The sequence below is a fragment of the Diceros bicornis genome, chromosome 8, assembly GCF_020826845.1.
Source record: "Diceros bicornis minor isolate mBicDic1 chromosome 8, mDicBic1.mat.cur, whole genome shotgun sequence".
NCBI classification, from domain to species: domain Eukaryota; kingdom Metazoa; phylum Chordata; class Mammalia; order Perissodactyla; family Rhinocerotidae; genus Diceros; species Diceros bicornis.
The window spans coordinates 82,333,909-82,352,533 of NC_080747.1; the positions used below are offsets into that span (position 1 = coordinate 82,333,909).

General features: G+C 36.8%; 1 protein-coding gene across 2 annotated transcripts in view; it reads left to right on the top strand.

Annotated features, from left to right (window-relative positions):
* Window positions 1-18,625, top strand: part of MTTP (microsomal triglyceride transfer protein) — a 55,732-nt gene that overhangs the window by 1,814 nt on the left and 35,293 nt on the right. For both annotated transcript variants that reach the window (XM_058547558.1, XM_058547559.1), the window contains exons 2-4: window positions 6,758-6,915; window positions 12,637-12,824; window positions 14,404-14,547. In XM_058547558.1, coding sequence (XP_058403541.1) covers window positions 6,855-6,915; window positions 12,637-12,824; window positions 14,404-14,547 — 393 coding nt within the window. In that variant the 5' untranslated portion in view covers window positions 6,758-6,854. The remainder of the gene's footprint in view (window positions 1-6,757; window positions 6,916-12,636; window positions 12,825-14,403; window positions 14,548-18,625) is intronic.

Genomic DNA, 18,625 nt, shown 5'->3' on the forward strand with positions numbered 1-18,625 from the left:
ACATGACTGAAAAGCTGTCTGTAGGATGAGGAAGAAGGAGGAAATAATAACTCTAAAGGTTTTTCTAATTTGGGCAACTATAGGACTCCCACTCTGTTAACTGGGTCATTTAGAGAATAGTGGAAGAAAATTAGGTTTTGAAAAAAATAGTTTGGTTTTGAATATGTGGGTTCTGGGGAGTCTGCAGGACATCTAAGTAGAAACAGCTTTAGAAATCATCAGCGCATATTTGTAGTTTAAGCCAACATGAGAGATTGAAATCAAAGAGGTGCTAGTCCACGGGTTACAAACCTATAATGTCTATGAGGACTAGAAGGTAACAAATGAGAGAAGCTATCTGGGAGAAAAGTGTCACAAACTGAGAGCACATTCTCTGTTTAATCAGGGTACAAGTTCCAAGTAGGAATGTGGGCCTAATGACAGAGATCTCAATTTTTTAAGAGCAGCTAGAAATCTGGATTTTTATGTGAAATCTGTTTTTAAGTGTTAACAACTATTTTGTTTGTTTTTGAATACGGAGCAGGCAAAGCAAAACATGTCTGTGGACCACATTCAGGCAGTTGGCAGCCAGTTTGTTAAATTGGACTGTAGATTGTGGAGTGAGAAGGGGGCTACAGATAGAAACAGAATTTCAGTACTCAAAACCATGGTAATAAATATGATTATGAGCTCCTCCAAATGTTTGCCATGAAAACATCGGGCAGTCATCACAAATTCCATTATTTTAAGCCTACTTCTGATATTTCCTTAATTCTGATAGTATTCTTCAGCAGGTTGGGAGTGAGGAGGTGTGGGAATAGAGTAACACTTGTGAGTACATTAATTTCAGGCGTACATTAATTTCAGGCTAAGAAAGCAAAAAGAAACTAATTTTTTTTTAAATGACTTGAAAGGTATCTAAAAGGCAGAATCAGCCTGTCATCTATAATCATTTCACTTGCATTTTGATTGACTTTAAAAATATATAAAAAGTTTAAAATGTTTTTTTAAAAATACCTTATCCTCTCGCCACAAGTAATATATGAATATTGAAGACTCTAGGAAGATGACTGTGGAGGCAGTGTAGTCTGAATTTCCTCATAAAAACAGGTAGAACATCTAGGATAACAAAACAACAATAATAGCAACAAACCCAGATTGTGGCTATAACATAGCTAAGTGAAAAAGAATCCTTATAATGCTCATAATATGAGCAAGTGGGAACAAACCACCAACTTAGTTTCAGCATCTGTGTAGGAGGAAAGAGTGGGAAGACAACAGAGCATCTGAAGGCCATGAGAATGCGAGGACCTCCAAACTGCCAACAGGTATTCACTGAAAAGCAAGGGAGACTAATATGAGATCAGCAGGAAAACTGGCAGACGGTAATTGAGGGTGAGGACAAAGGGATGACGTGATTGTCTATGTAAAACATCAACAAAAAGAGTCCTCATGGAACTAGTAAGTGATGATGGTCCAAGGTCACAGGATACAAAGTTAACATACAAAAGTCAATTGATTTCCTATCTACCAGCAATGAACAATTGAAACTTGAAGTTAAAAAAGCAATAGCACTAAAAACAAGAGAAACATTTAAGTATAAATCTAACAAAATATATATAGGATCTTTATGAGGGAAACTACAAAACTCTGATGAAAGAAATAAAGATCTAAATAAATGTAGAGATTTTCTACGTTCATGGATTGGAAGACTCAATATTGTAGAAATGAGCACACGTTGTGCCCAGATCTTGGTTTCTAATACCATTCTTTAATAAAAGGAATGAGACCTCCTTGGAGAACTGACTGATTCTAGGATTGGGGTCAAGGTATACGAGATGATCCTGGAGCATCTTGTAGTGCCAGAAGTTAAGGAAATACTTACACACACACACACATGCACAAGGATGGGATATGTCAAAGGAACACAGGAGCCAACTGAAAGAGCTCCCAATGGCTAAAGCTGGAGCAATTGTAGAAACAAATAAAGTAGTATTGGATTATACCCCAAAATATAAAATAAGTATTCGTGAGTGCATAATGATATAAATGATAAATAATTGGGGGAGAAGAGGTAACTCATACGGAGGAATTTCAAATAATTTATGTAGGTACTCCACCCTCAAGGAGGAGGAACATAACTCCCTACTACTCAAGTATGGGCTACACATAGTACTTCCTTACGAAGAGTCGAGTATGGAAAGGAAGGTGAAGAAAGAGTAACTTTCACAGTGTGGAAACCTGACAACACTGCTCAGCCAGGAGGTCAAGGTCGACATCAACAGTGATAAATCGTGTTGATAGTATGTGCCTTTAATGTAATATGATGAAAATGGCACCTCTGTGGTCTTCCTCCCCCAAACCTGTAAGCCCGGTCAAATCACAAGAAAAACATCCCACAAATTCCAGTAGAGGAGCATCCTGCAAAACACCTGACCTGATCCTACCAAACACTTCAAAGCTGTCAAGGTCATCAAAAATAAGGAAAATCAGAGAAACTGTCGTAGCCAAGAGGTACATGACAACTAAATGTAATGTTGTATCCTGGATGGGATCTTGGGACAGAAAAAAAAAAGCATTAGATCAAAACTAAGGAAATCTAAATAAAGTATAGATTTTAGTTAATAATAATAATATATCAATATGGTTTATTAATATTAATAAATCTACCACACTAATGTAAGATATTAATAATAGGGGCAACTTGGTGCAGGCTATATGGGAAATTTCTGGACTGTCTTAGTAAATAAAATTATTTTGATCAAAATTTAAATTTTGTTTTCTTTACAATTGTCTACTGAAAGAAAGCCATCAATTCTCGCTTTTAAATGCTAGAAATTCAGTTTTGTGTGGCCAAAGATAATGTAATATTAGACTCCTCTTAAGGTGACTGTTGTTGACTCATAAAGATTTTTTAGTTGTTGTCAAATATGTGTGCTTGGGGGGATGTGAAAGGTAGGGGTAAAGTTTAGTTAATAAAATCCAACTTGGAAAAATAACTATTTTTTTGGGAGAGTCTTATATTCCAAATGTTTCAAACCCAAGTCTCAAGTTTACTTTTGTTAATGAAAGGCATTCAGTGGGTTTTTATTTTCTCAAAGAGAATTCTTAATACCTTTTAAAACAGTATATGTATTCTCTTATAATTCTGCCTTGGTATAAAAGAGATCATCACATCATAAGAATATTCTTAACCTAACAAAAATATTTTTTGCAAGATTCCTTGAAAATGCTAATTTTACCACTGAATTGAAAATATTATTAGACTTTATTATGACCACTTAGGGATAACTTGAAGTGTGCCCCTAAAAAAGTTTTTTGTTGTTGTTTTTTTTGTTTGTTTTTTTGAGGAAGGTTAGCCCTGAGCTAACAACTGTTGCCAATCCTCCTCCTTTTGCCGAGGAAGATTGGCCCTGGGCTAACATCTGTGCCCATCTTCCTCTCCTTTATATGGGACACCGCCACAGCATGGCTTGACAAATGGTGTGTTGGTCCGTGCCTGGGATCTGAACCTGTGAACCCTGGGCCGTTGAAGCAGAGCACAAGAACTCAACTGCTACGCCACCGGGCTGGCCCTAAAAAAAATTTTTTTATTAATGTCATGCTTCTAAGAACAGAGTAAAGTGTTCTGATGTTATAAAGACTTTTTTTTCTCTATAGCTATCATACATCCTGACTTACTATATCTATATATCTAGTAGGGTAACACATTTCCTTCCAACCTTTAGTGGGTTGAAGTTCATTTATCTTCTAATCTAGGAAAATGAGTTAACTCCTGACAACCTCTGATACTCAACAGAAATACAACTGTACTTTGGAATTAGTCATCCATCTTTATTTCATAGTCTCTTATTTATCATGGCAAAATAGCAGGATAGCAAATATTCCACAGTGTCCTGTACTACCAGTGGAATTTCATTGCAATAGCATTGTTTGAAAATCTACTATTTGATTTTGACCTGGCTAGCACAGATCAATTTTTTTCCCCTGTATGTTCAGCCTGGAGCATCTAACCGTAACAATCAAGTGCTCTGTTGGCCTCCATAAAAAGTTGTGATGGACTTATTAAAGGACAGTCTCAATAATTCTATACATAAGAAATAATTTTTTTCCACTTCCTAGCTCTAATATTTTTTAAGTAAAGGGGAATATTGGATCTAGGTTTCAAGGTTTGTTTTTCTATATTCCTTAAGTCATTTTACTAAATTAATCTGAACCACATTTTTCTAATATGTAAAATGATTACTGTTACAATATACTATAAAAAATGTAAAGTGCTTAGCATAGTGTATGTACATAGTAATGGTTCCACAGATGGCAGCTCTTGTTAGTTTCATACCGGGCTGTGCACCTGTCCTGCTTCACATGCCATGTAAAATAGCTGATGAGTTTTGGGAGGGACCTCCCACATATATTGTACAGTATGATGTCTGCTCTGCTTGATCAACAGAGCAACGAAGGAGAATGCCTCTTCTTTGGTACATAGAATTGACTGACTATGAAAAGAGTTTGGCATTTTTATTTCATCTCTGGTGAAACAATTTTAAGAAGTCTTTCAAATGTCTTTCTAAAAAGAAAAAGTTATAAGCAAAATGTAAAAGGATGGTATTATTTGTTACCAACAGAAAATCTTATTTGAACATCCTGTGTTGAAATGGCCATTTAATGCAGTGACTCATAGGAGCTTTCTAGTAGAAAGCAAATGCTCAAATGAAACAGCATTTATTTTGTTAGGCAATAGTGATATGCCTTTTATTGGCTGGACTCTGGCAAACACCTGGCAATGAATGGTACTTTACCCAAAGAGACACGTATCATGTACCATGTAGTGTAACCACCAGCGTTAAAGGTCTGTGTAACTGTGAGCCTTAAGTGGAAATATAAAAAACAGTTCTCATAGAATCACGTAATATTCAAAATAGTCTTTAATTTAAATAAAGTTGTACAGTTTAAGTGACTATAATGGCTTCATATCACTGTGTGTGTATTGCAGGAATTGTGGGAACACATAGAAATCTATTCAAATGTAAAGCAATAAAGCATTTTCACATTACCTTGTATTTATAATACTTACTATTCATAAAAACTTATATTTCTTCAACAAAGGTATTTTTCTAAGGATGGCCTTTTCTGTTTGCCCCAGGAAAACTTATTATTTATGACTTCAAGATGATAGTCACAACCAAATATTTTATTTTTGTATAGGTACTTTAGCCATGATTCGTATACAAAACTCATGATAGCAAATGAAGTTCTAAACTCAAGAGACAGTAAAGACAAACAGTTTTCCTCTTTCAGTTCTGTGTATAAAAATATATTTCAAGAGAAAATATGCTTGACTTTGGAGATTTTTAAATTTTATATTTCATTTTGTGGCCCTGTCTGTCAAGTTGGCTGTCTTTTACCTAGGTTGTCTAGAAGATTTAAGCTTAAGATTAGGATTCTAGAAAAAGGTTTTGAGAAAGATGAGGCTGGATTTAAGAACTCGTTTTATACATAAACATGGCTGTAAGTATTTTCAAGTTCATTCAAATAGCCCTTCACCAGCACTTATTCCCTCCTTTGCCAAAACCTCCTTACATGCCCCCCAAACCACCTCATTTTAGTAGGTTTTGTTCATATCAAGTCTCTCTTGGGGGAGTTCTCAAGGACAAGAGTTGGTTTAGTCAGCGTGGCCTTAGGCATACTAGAGTATTCGCTTTAATTCTAGAGAAGCTTCCTAAATTAATTTTCTATAGCAAAAGTGCTAAGAGCTGAAATTCCCCCTTTGAATCTTTTCCTAGAAGTGGGATTCAGAAAGCACAGGGGACTCTCTCCAGCCAATTTGGGGACTTACACAGGTGTTTCTCGTCAAGGACATGGCTAGGGGTCTAGTACGATATACTCAGTCAGCCTGCTAGCACGTTAATGGTAGACAATGCTGATTTGCTCCAACCCCCGTATAGTTTCACACATAAGGAGAATCATCTAGGTTTTGGAAATGAAAGTTCTATCTACTCGAACATTTTGAAATAATTGGGGGTGGTACAACTTAAAAATTTTAAATTTAAATCCTAAAATTCAGAGTGAATTTTTATAATAGCATACACATAGTATAAAAAAATTCAGGGGCCGGCCCGGTGGTGCAAGCAGTTAAGTGCACGCGCTCCGCTGCGGCGGCCCAGGGTCCTCCAGCTTGGATCCCGGGCGCGCACCCACGCACTGCTTGTCAAGCCATGCTGTGGTGGCATCCCACGTAAAGTGGAGGAAGATGGGCACGGATGTTAGCCCAGGGCCAGTCTTCCTCAGCAAAAAAGGAGGAGGATTGGCAGATGTTAGCACAGGGCTGATCTCCTCACACACACAAAAAAATAATAAAATAATAAAATAAAAAAATTCAAAGATGACCATACAAGACCTAATAAAATTTAACTAAGTTTAGGTGAGTTTGAGAATCTTCACCACTCTCCCACATAAAGTGGTAAAATGTGAAGACAGGCATTTAATATTATAGGCATTGTGATTATAGATTGAGCAGAAAAATATTACCACCAGTGTTCCTCAAATGTCCCTCAGTATTTCTGAATTTATAGGAAGGTAAACTGGTCTGGTTTAGCTCTCAAAAGTGAAAAATGTTTTGATTTTTCCTTATTGAGTAAAAAAAATTAAAAGGGTGAAAGACTGAAAACTACAGTCCCCCTAAGTTTAATCATTAATCGGGAGCCGTTTGGTGAACCTAGGTCCTGATTTTGGAGTTTGGAATCTGACCTTTCCCCAAAGATAAACATTATTGTTGCAGGTTCTGAGGAGGGTCACTCCCTCGCTGCCAGTGAAAGCGCCCACTTCTCGGTGACTTCTCGCTGGGAACTGGATGCGTTAGAGGGCAGCCAGTCAATATGATTCTTCTTGCTGTGCTTTTTCTCTGCTTCATTTCCTCATATTCAGCTTCTGTTAAAGGTAAGTTTGTGTTACCTGTTGCTAAATTTTAATTTTAATCTTTGAGGGAAAATATGTGTGTGTGAATAGTGGAAGAGTTCCTAACTAAACTATCTTCGGAACCATGTAACTTTGGAATGTTTGTGAAGGTACTGGGTTGGAATGCAAACCAAATTCAAATTCCTACATATATTAAGAAAACAGAGGTTCCTTTTAGTTTCAGTTCCTCAGACTGGTGTGCTTCTTGCTTCATTTTCTCATTCATGGTCTAGTTTTAAAAGGGAGAAAAAAGATGCCAGCTATTGTTACATGCTTCAGTTGGTCACTCACTGAATGCAGCTCCTTCATTTGAATTGTAAAAGAGAATTTTAAAAAAGCAGTTCCTAAATTTCCCTCTAGTTGCTTAGCGATGTGATATCAAGAACAATTGGACCCAATGAAAAAGGCCTTCCATTTGCCAAAGAATTATGAATGAAATGCTAAAGTGTGTATTTAATTCCATTACCATTCAAAACTGATAGAACTATTTTAGTTGGAGAATTACAGAAAATAAAACTACATGATATAGATTTAAGAAAGAAGACATTATCTTTGGAAAAATAGTGTTGCTATTTTTCTAAGTTAAAATTTATTTCAGAAAACACATATGAATTGATACACTTCACAGAAAACAAACAGTTTATGAGTAATGGTTTCAAAAAGCTGTATGACGTATAAATATGGACTCTTGTTTTAAATCAGCTGATTTATGCACTCTTTGGATTTCTAAATGTTGCACCTGTAAAATTATCACTTTTTAGAGTCTCTTAAGAGGATGCACTGTCAAAACCAATTGATCTAACACAGAACTTAGCACAATAGGGTCCAATTTTAATAACTGTGTACTCAAAGTATTTGATATAAAACAATTCACTTGTAAACTTCTAAAACCCTTGTGGGAAAACTGTGACTTTTTGATCATAAAGTGAAGTTTGTCTTAAGATTTTTTTGTGTGGAAAATTTCCACATGAAGAAAAGGGAAAATCTTTGTTATTGGAACAATAAATGGAGAGCTAAATATAGATTATTTCACCTAAGCAAATCACACTTTAGATTCTTGAACTAAAGACAATATTTTTCACTAGTTTCTAAAATGTTTAGTATTTAAAGATATGGTCCTTACTTGGATGAAAAAATTTTAATGAGAAAAAAGTAAAGGTTTCTAAGTTATGTCTGAGGATTGTTATAGAGAGCTTACTATTTTATCTGTCAAATAAACTGTTGAGTATTTGAAATATAAGCAATATATACACCATAATATCAAACCTAATATTATAATTATTTTGAGAAAAATAATTGAGATATAGTAGTTATTGTTGGCTTCTCTTTTTTCCTGCCCTATAAATGAGAAATTTGAGTAACTTGATATTTTCAAATACATGCAGTTATAAAGATTTAAAGGTACACACACACACACACACACACACACACACACACACAACAATGACATACAGGGAACTGTGGTTTAGAACATGACAAATAGTTATAGTTTGTTGTGTACAAGCTCAGCGGCAAATCCGGATTTTTAGACCCCGAAGCTTGTGCAATTAGGGGTCATCTTTGAGAAAAAATTACAAAAATATCTTACTTTGCAAATGTTACTGAAAAAATGATATGTCATGTGTACACATTGCTAGGTCCCCCTCCAAGATCTTGGAAGGAGCCCGGGCAAGTGAGGGCCCCAAAGCCTAAGTGTCATTAGCCTCCTGGTACCAGCTTTTTATACCAAATATTATGAATAAAAAGTACAGGACTTGGCAGCTGTCTCTCTACCTAGATGCGATAACCTTTTGTATTATAGTACCATGATTTAATTATGGTTCCTTGCCCTCCATAATGATTGACATTTAATAAGCAAACTACTTGTGAAGAGTCTACTTTAAAATCAGGCCATTATAAGTTTGGGATCCCATGCATCATCTCAAAACTCATCTCAAAATTAATTATCAATGTAACTGTTTAGCAAATCCCCAGATCTGGATGGATGTTGCGTGCAGGTTGGGTGGTGAAGAGAATGGAGGAGGGGTTAGAATGGATGTGGAAGAGAGTCTCTTTAGAAAAGATACGCTGAGTGTGAACATTCTAAATTAGAGACTCAGGTTTTCCCTACTTTTTCTGAATCATATTTTGTAATTGTGAGTCTATTCTTAGTGCCTTCTTCGGGTTTTCTTTACAGTACTTTACTTTCCATAACCCACACATAAGCTTTCTACTTAATCTTGTCACCTCTAAGGTCTGAACTACTCCCTCACTTCCAGTCTTTCTCTCAGTCCCTGGCCCTACCCATACTTGTCAGTCCATTCCCATTAATCATCTTCCAATTTTTTTTCCTTGTCTTTCATCCTACTCTTTTACTTCTGGCCTTATAGTTTTCTGTTGAAATCCTAAATCCCATTGCCTACCATCTTTATCACTACTGCGTGTCTCTTCAAACCTGACTAATTTGTCTCTACTTTGTCTTCTTGTTTAAGCCAATTAACTGTGCTGTTGTATTCAACTAAGTTTGACAAATGAGTATTTTAAGATATTTCTTAAAAGGTTCAAAACTAAGAATTTTGTTGCTTTTAAGCCACTTAAAAATTCTAAATGCACTCGAAGAGGCACAGTGAAGAGATACTGACTCCTTTTTGGGCTAAAATGAATTTATCTTCTGTTTTTACCAACATCAGTTCCAAAAAATGCCATTCTGCATACTCTGAAGAGCAACACCCTAAGAAAGAAATTAAGTCAACAATATAAATAGAACATCTCCCATTGCCCAGTGTTGCTAGATCTCTAAATAACATAAACAGAGAAGTACTTATCAAAGAGGAGAGGATAACAGGGACACACTACAGCACAATCCGCTTATTTGAACTGTTAGGCTTTATCTACTGTTGAAAGAGGTAGGAAAAAGTTCTACATGAACAAGCCCCATTCTTTCCTGTGCTTTATAACTTCCAAGTCATAGTCAAGAACTGATCTATGATGTATTGTCCCTTTTCACATTCTTTAGACCGGTAAAGGAAAAGTAAGAAAAAAATAATCAACATGATAGTTTGGAAATCTTTGGAATTTAAGAAAGGCTACCTTCCTACAAACTTTTCATACTTATTTTAATCAGAAGACACCTTTGTGTAGTCCACAAAACTTGGATCTCGGTAAATTTAAACATCAAATTCTGCATTCTATCCGCTATGTTGTGTTGAACTCAGAGTCAGCTTTTCTCAGCTGTCATATAATGCTTACCTTTCAGAATAGCTCTGAGGATTAGATAAGATGACATGCATTTCCTTTATACTCTACGTGGCATTTGATGGGTGCCATAAAAAGAAGGCCTCTCTGGCCAAAATATCTTTTCTGGCCGGGAAGCCAATGTTTGAACCTGCAGCAGAGCCCCCAGTTAAAATGTAGAAGAGGTGGAGGCCCGGGAGGCTAAAGGGAGTCACAGAGTTCAACTCCTTCAAGTTTTTCCTGACTTTTCTTGCCTCCCCTATCTCACACCTGAGGTTCTGCCTGACTTAGTGCTTGGACACAGTCTGTTTTTGTGTTTATACACTTGGATACCCACTCCCCTGCTTCCTTCTCCGGGCTTTTCTAGATTCTTATTTCTTGCCTCCTTATCCCCTTTCTTTGAAGATTTATCAGATCATGTAACTTCACCACCCAAAACTCTCTAGTGGCTACCCTTCTCTCTCAGAGTCAAATTCTAAGCCTATGCAAACGTCCCCCCAAGTCTCCCTTCTGCCCATAGGCACCTATTTGACCTAGTCTCCTTCTACTGTGTCTTTCACTTACTCAATTCCAGCCCCTTTGGCCTCTTTGCTGTCCCTCCATTACACTTGTGTAGCCCTCCTCAAGGGCTTTTGCACTTGCTGCTCCCTCTGTGGGGGTTGGGGAGGTAGGAGTGTGGGGATGGAGGTGAGGGAGGTGCTCTTCCCACAGATGTAGATGTGGCTATTCTAAAGCCTCTCTCAAGAATATTACCTCCTCACCAAGGTCTTTCTCTCAACATCCCCATTCCCTTTCCTGTTTCATTTTTTTTTCATTAGTACTTCTAACATACTTTATAATTTGCTTATATACTTATTTTTTTATTGCCTATCTCCTCCTCATTTAAATGTAAACTCCGCACAGGTAGACATTTTGTCTGCTTGTTAACTGGTATAGCCCCAGAGCCTAGAAAAGCACCTGCCACCCAGTAGGTGCTCAGCACATCCTTGTTGATTGAATGAGTGAATGAATGAATTCCTAACTCACTCCCTAGGAATGGAAAAGAATTCAGCCTAAAGATTTAGATGTGCATAGTACAGATAAGAGCGTGGTCTCTGGAGTAGACAGCCTGGGTTCAAATCCTTGCTCCACCGCCAGCTGTCTGGATAATCTCAGGTAAAATGTATAATCTCTGTGCCCCTCAGTTTCCTTATCTGAAAAATGAGACTAATAATGGTACCTACCTCGTTAGGTTTTTGTGGGGTTTAAGTAAGTTAGTGCACAAAAAACGCTTAGAACACTTGATTACAGAGAATGTATTTTGATCATTTTTCCTCTGGGCAGTAGGTGCTGTAGTAGGTGATGAAGACTGTAGACGGTAAAGACTTTTCAGAGGTTTTCTTAATTTTTGGCCTTGCAAAGTAATTTTACTTCCTTTCTCAGCTGCCTCACTTCTGTCCTAGTCATCTCAACACCCTTTCTTGTCCCTCCCCCCATATACATATTTCCTGAGGGGAAAAAAAGCTGTGGTTGACTATTGTAGTTAACTAGGCTATGCAACCCCATTAGCACTGAGGAAAAATGTATAGTGAAATCTTTTCTGACTATCTCGATCTGAGAGCCGTAGATAGAAAATATACAAATAGTTTGTATGACCCTAAACTTCAAGTCACCTTCAGGAAGACTTGATCCTACTCCTTTACATGTCTTTGGGTTAAACTCAACTGAATTGGAGAGTGTGTGAACTCCTCCATATATCAATTTTTTTGGCTCACAATACTGACTTGTATACTATTTGACATGAAATTGCTCCTGCCAAATTAAAGCCTGTGCTAAGATTTTATGTAGTAAAACATCATTTTATTCAGGAGCAGCTAATTTAAATTCACATGTGTGTAGCATTGAAATGTGCCTTTGTACTAAAAGTTAACAAGTTAAATTAATAGAATAAATTACATTGGAGGGATATTCTTTGAATTCCAAAATATCCAATTTAGGGAATTGCCTTCTAACCCCTAAAATTACTTTGGCATTGATTCATTGCATTTAAATGATATATTAATTACACAAGGTTTTTTATTAATTTTATAAAGCAATCCCTGGCTGAACTTGTACTTGAAATCATATTCATTATATCTCAATAAAGCTAGGGGGAAAATAAATTATATTCATATAACTAAAAGCAATACAATGACATGTCTTTGAAAAAATAGTCTATGGCTCAACCAGGGCAATATTTAGATAGTCTAATTATGATTAGGAATACAAACTAAGGTTTTCTGAAATGGAAGCTTATTTGTTTGTTTGTTAGTTTTTTTTGTTTGTTTTTTTCAAGCCAATGATTTTAGCAGGTGGAGAAGTAGAACCATATTTCATTCAGCAAATATTTGCTAAGCTTCCACTGGGCATCACTGTGCTAGATGAGGAATGTGTTGATGACAAGATAACACAGTCCTTGCCTGATGGGTGCCTTACAAGTAAGACTTGACTTGTGTCACCATCTTTATGCAGGTCACACAACTGGTCTCTCATTAAATAATGACCGGCTGTACAAACTCACATACTCCACTGAAGTTTTTCTTGATCGAGACAAAGGAAAACTCCAAGACAGTGTGGGCTACCGAATTTCATCCAACGTGGACGTTGTCTTACTGTGGAGGAATCCTGATGGTGATGATGACCAACTGATCCAAATCACGGTGGGCATTTTCTACAAGAGAGACGCAAAGATTAGATGTCAGCAAAGTGTTTAAGAACTGTGCCATCTGACAGAACTTGTTTTGTGCTGTTGGTTTTATATCCATTTAGTTTGTTATCTGTCACTAAAATAAGTAGACTACAGTTTTGAAGTTTTTGCTAATCAAAAGTGATCTGATCAGGGGCCGGCCCGGTGGCGCAAGTGGTTAAGTGCGCGCGCTCCGCTGCGGCGGCCCGGGGTTCGCTGGTTCGGATCCCGGGCGCGCACCGACGCACTGCTTGGTAAGCCATGCTGTGGCGGCGTCCCATATAAAGTGGAGGAAGATAGGCACCGATGTTAGCCCAGGGCCGTCTTCCTCAGCAAAAAAAGAGGAGGATTGGCGGATGTTAGCTCAGGGCTGATCTCCTCACAAATAAAAAAAAAAAAAAAAAAAAAAAAAAGAAAAAAAAGTGATCTGATCTTTCTAAATTGTTGAAGCAGGCAAAAGAAGGCATATACTGGTGAGTAAGTGGAGTATGAAGTCCAGTTCTATATGTTGTATTAATAGGCACGTTAAACTAGAATCCATTTGAAATGTTCTGAGAGTGAGGAGTCTAGAATCCATGTCATATGAAAAACAATTGAGACCATGCTAACTGAAAGAGGAGTAAATTGGGAGCTCCCAATTTTCCTGAGTTCCTTTATACAATAGATAGAATTGCTAATGATAGAGTAAATCTATTCTGTGTTCTTCCTAGGAAAAGAACCAGGTGCTCCCCTGCATGGCAGTATTTGGTCACTTATGATGGTTTAGATTTATGTGTTGAGAAAGGAGGTCAAATCAAATGGCCTCTAGGGCCTCTGCTAGTTTTAATATATGGTGATTCTGTATTTGCTTTTCAAGGACCTAAAGGCAATAGATTTCTTTAGTAAAGTCGGTTGTTATTCTACATGTTAGTGTGAAACAGGTATGCAGGATCAAGATTTGTTTCACTGTGACAGATAAGTAGTGGCTGATAGACTCTATAATGAAGTGTCATTGCAATACATTTATCAAGTGATCTTTGCTTCTTTGGATGTCTCTAATAGCTGTTGTGTTTTCCAAGTTAGATCAAAACTTTGTCATCCACCTCTCTGAGCTATTTCTCAATAGAACAGTAAAGTGTCCTGCAGAAAACATTGTGTACCTCCTTGTTCAGCAATCAGACTGTTCATCTTTAATTTTGTATATACAGATAAAGTGCAATGGGGCAGGATTCCTTTCAACAAAATGGTGCAGAAAGTGAAGAGATCAGACAGACAGCAACAGGTCAAAACGAATGAGGAGAGTGACAGTGACATAAAAGAGCCATCTTCCAGTCACAATTACTGTAAACCTGAAGTTTAAGTATCAGTATTTTTACCTAATTAAAAAACTAATTTCGTAATATCTTCTCCATTCTTTCAAAGTTAATGGCTAGGTCCTATGAATCATAAGTTGAGAAACAACAGAAGAAATTATGGCCAACTCCATTTATTGCTTTACCATTTTATTTTCTAAGAGACTCTGATGGAAACAGACATAGGAAGTTTTTCTAATAGGTTTCTTTCCATGATTCCAGATGAAGGATGTAAATGTTGAAAATGTGAATCAGCAGAGAGGAGAGAAGAACATTTTCAAAGGAAAAAGTCCACCCAGCATCATAAGAAAGGGAAACTTGAAAGCTTTACAAAGACCTGTCCTCCTTCATCTAATCCATGGAAAGGTAAAAGTGATTTTTGGGTTCCCACATCTTTTTTCTCGAATATCATATTTTTCTTCCTTTTAGTAGATATTATTTTAAGGTGGTCATGGTGTCACTACTTTTATGGTAAATGGAATTTTTTCAAGAATTAATAAACAGAGGTTGCAAATTAATGTTTCAGAAGTAAATCAAGGCATTGCATTCACTAGCCATTTATGTTATCTATTTTTATGAAAATCTTTATAGTAGAATCAAGTATTTGTTTATTGATGAGAGGCATTATTTCAAGGTGCATATCTTATTAAATTATGAAGGATTAAAAAGATATTGTAACACAACAGGCCATCACACACGATTAGATAAATTCAAGAAAGTTGACAAATTATGAGAATGAAATGATCTAACTCAGATAAGTGATATTAACTTGTTATGAGAATATGAATATCTGGCTAAAGTATAAAATTGAAGCTTTTGAAAGAACATGGAACTCTTAAGGTAGAGTTGATTTTTTTAAAAAAGCACTTAGAGATTATTTAAAGGCTATGACTTCGAAAAGCATTTTATATACAAAGTAATTAATGAACACCATAATATTCATTTGGAAATTTGCTCAGAAAATTCTTTGTGTGCATTACTTATGGTTTGATTCTAGTCTATTAAAATGGTCTTAATATGTTTGGAATTGAGAAGAATTGTGATCAGTGAATTATTAGGCATTACACATGTGGGTTTATGAAAAGTGTAGATATTATATTGACATGGATAAAAAGGTATCAGTAAAGATTAAAGCTCAATTTAGGAATTATAGTAGAAAAACAGAAAGGGACCCTTATAGTTAAAAGTCTACACATTTCTAAAATTTCTCCAGATTCCAAATAAAAATAAAAAAAATAGTTTAAAATATAAATTTCAGGCATGTACTATATTGCTAATCACAATGCACATTTTTATATAAAGTACTGTAAAGGGACTCACAAAAGGATTCTTGTGTCGTCACCTCTCCTACAACCATCTATGAATCACCATCTCAAGAACGCTTCTCTTCCTTCTCTACTTGTCAAAATACCATGTTTCAGGCTTTGCTCACAGGCCCTTTCTTTTGTAAAGTTCACATCCTTCCAGCCATCTGGAAATAACCATCCCTTTTTAGAACCCTCTTAGAATTTTGTAGTTCATGCATGGCCCGTATTACTTTCCTCTTGGTCATTTGTGTTCATGGTAGATTATGGGTTTTGGCAGAGAAAATTCCCATTCCTCTTTGTATTCCAGGCCCTCCTCCTCACCCTCAGGCCCTTCCACTCCCTTCCTCCCCAAACCACCCAGAAGCGTGCACTGACTGACTTGGTGTTCCAGGAAGCCTTTCCCAACGTTCTCCCAAACCCCTTACTCCCCTGGGTTTATTTCTGTCCAAGCATTTATCACGATGTATTGTGATTCTCTCTTTATTTGTACACTGTCCACATTCAGAGTAAGCTTCTCATGGGCAGCAATTGTGTCTTTATCTCTGTGTATTACCACCTTGCTTGTAGTGGGAACTCAATAAATGTTTGTAAACTAGAGGAATGAACAAATAAGGTTATATGCGACTAAAATGAGTTGAACTTTGAGAAAGGCTTTGCTTATTGTTTGCTTAATAATAGCTAAAATGTACTGAGCACTTAACTGTGCCCCAGAAGCTGACTGAAGGCATTACATGAATTCTCTCTTTTATCTTCACGACAGCCCTAGGAAGCAGGTGCTGCTTCATCATCCTCTTGTAATAGATGAGGAAACCAAGCTTAAGAGAAGTAAAGAAACTTGCCTAGGGTCACACAACTGGCAAGTGGTGGAGCTGGGAAGGTCTAATTTTAGAGTCTAGGCAGGAAACCTTCTATGTATACTGCCTTCTAGGTGGAAAGTATTTGGGAAAATACCACCTCTTTGGTTGACTTGTAGTATTCCTATTTCATTGTTCACCGAATCTGTTAACTCACCTGATTTTCATATGGCAAAACTTTGTTAACAACATGAAATCCTGTTATTTTCTTCTCTGGCCTTCCAATGTGCCAAGACACTTGAGTCCATAAAATATTAATTGCATTTATAGTCTTAATGACAATCAATCATTTTATAGCCCCTTGGGTAGCAGTTGAGTACAAAGTCTTTTGTTACACACACAAAAGGACTCACTGTCCTCACTGTGCAAAGGGTGAGATGGAGCTGCCACATCATTATTTCAGTCCCTCCAGCATGCCAGTTCTAGAGGAGCTGTGACATGTGATGTAAGTCCCTTTACTGCAGCCACAGGTTAAAGTGCACTGTGATATCTTTCAGTTATACAATAAAATACTTGCTGGGAAAAACATGACCCTGGGGACTAAGAAGCCATGTGGAATTTTCAGCCGCATCACGGTCAGAAAGATTATTATTTGGACTATCACTTCAGCTTACTATGAGAGAAATTATGAAAGGAAAGGCTGAACTGTTGATTGGCAATTTTCTTAAACAGTGCTTTCTACCCCAGGCTCAAATTAAGTTTTACTCCCTGAAATTTCTGTGATTTCAAGAATGCTCATCAGCATGTATTTTTTGTCCTTCCAGAGCCCCATGTTCTAAGCTCCCATATTTACATTATAAAAGAGAGCCCATTAAAATACTTCGATGCATATTTATTGCATATATTCTTTTTTTCCATGCCCACTTATCTCCCCTATGTAAGTGTTTGGGTATGACTCTAGTTTTGTCTACAAATCATAAATGAAGTTGGAAACATGACAGTTTTTTGGTTAAGTTGATTAACACTGACAAGCAAAAGATGCCTCAAGTTACAGCCTGAAATGTAACAAGTTACAGCCTCAAATTTTTGGCCTGAAATGCTAATCCAGTTAACTGGATAATTACCAGCTTTCCATTTCTGATTTTCACTGTCAATATCCATTAAATTAACTATGTGGCTGCTGAGTCAGCTCTTTATTTGGTGTCATATCTAGGCATTGGTTTGCTCTCTGAATCTGGCAGTGTGACTGCTGTACACACACTGAACCTCTAAAAGAAATGTGACACCTTGAAAACCTTCTAATTCTTCATGTATTTCTCCACTTGTCTGTTTCCCAATGCTCCATTTCCTAGCTATGCTCTGTCTTAGACACATATCAAAGATATGTTTAGAGACATAGCTCCTACTAAGTAGACCAAAAAACATGACTAATCTCTGTTTGCTGAGATTCTTTTTATTTATTTTTGCTGTTTGGCCAGTTAATGGAATTTTGCTTTCTCTTATCCTTAAAGAATGTATGAATTAAGGGAATTTATAGAAGCATTTTTTTCCTAAGGAAAAAATATGAATAATCCCTACTGATTGCAAAGGGAAATTGGCCCTCAAAATTTGGCCAGAACAGGCACTGTATCTCCTTCCCCACAACCCACCCATCTCCCTCTGTGCTTGGTTCCTTGGGATACAGGCTTAGTTTGTAACAAGGTTGTGCCACTGCTGCTCTCAGGAGGCTCTGGGGACTGTGAATTTAGATGAGAGTCCTGTGTTCTCAGATGTTCAGAGCTCATTTCAGAACTGAATGAAGTAATCAGCTTTATGGCCTGAATATAATAAAACTTACTCAGTTCCTGTTGAGACATAATGAATTTAAGTTATTGCTGTGATGACCACATGGATTGAACTGCAAAGTTCTGACTTTATTATTATTTTTGTAATTATCTAAAGCCTGCCCAATTCTAACAGTTTGACATTTAGCTAATATGGATACCAGTGCTGTCTTCATTTTAGATCTTGTTGGTCTGCACTAAAGGAACAGAATTTAGGCCCCAAATGTAGCAGTCATACAAAGGAAAAAGAGACTTGTCCACTTTTCTAGTTCTGGGGAAGTAATAAAAACTAATAGAAGGAATGAAAAAAAATTCTCTTTCTGTCTCACAGTTTACATTGTTCAGCCTGCTAGGGAAAAAAAAGTATCTAACACCATTTTTTTAGGGACCTAGCGGTCAAGATCAAAACTTGATCCATAGAAATGGCCAGTAATAGAAGAGCATTTAACCTTATGCGTAGTCCAAAGATGAAAAAATCTGAGCACTGGGTTTCCTAAAATTTTAGGTAAAACTTTATAAG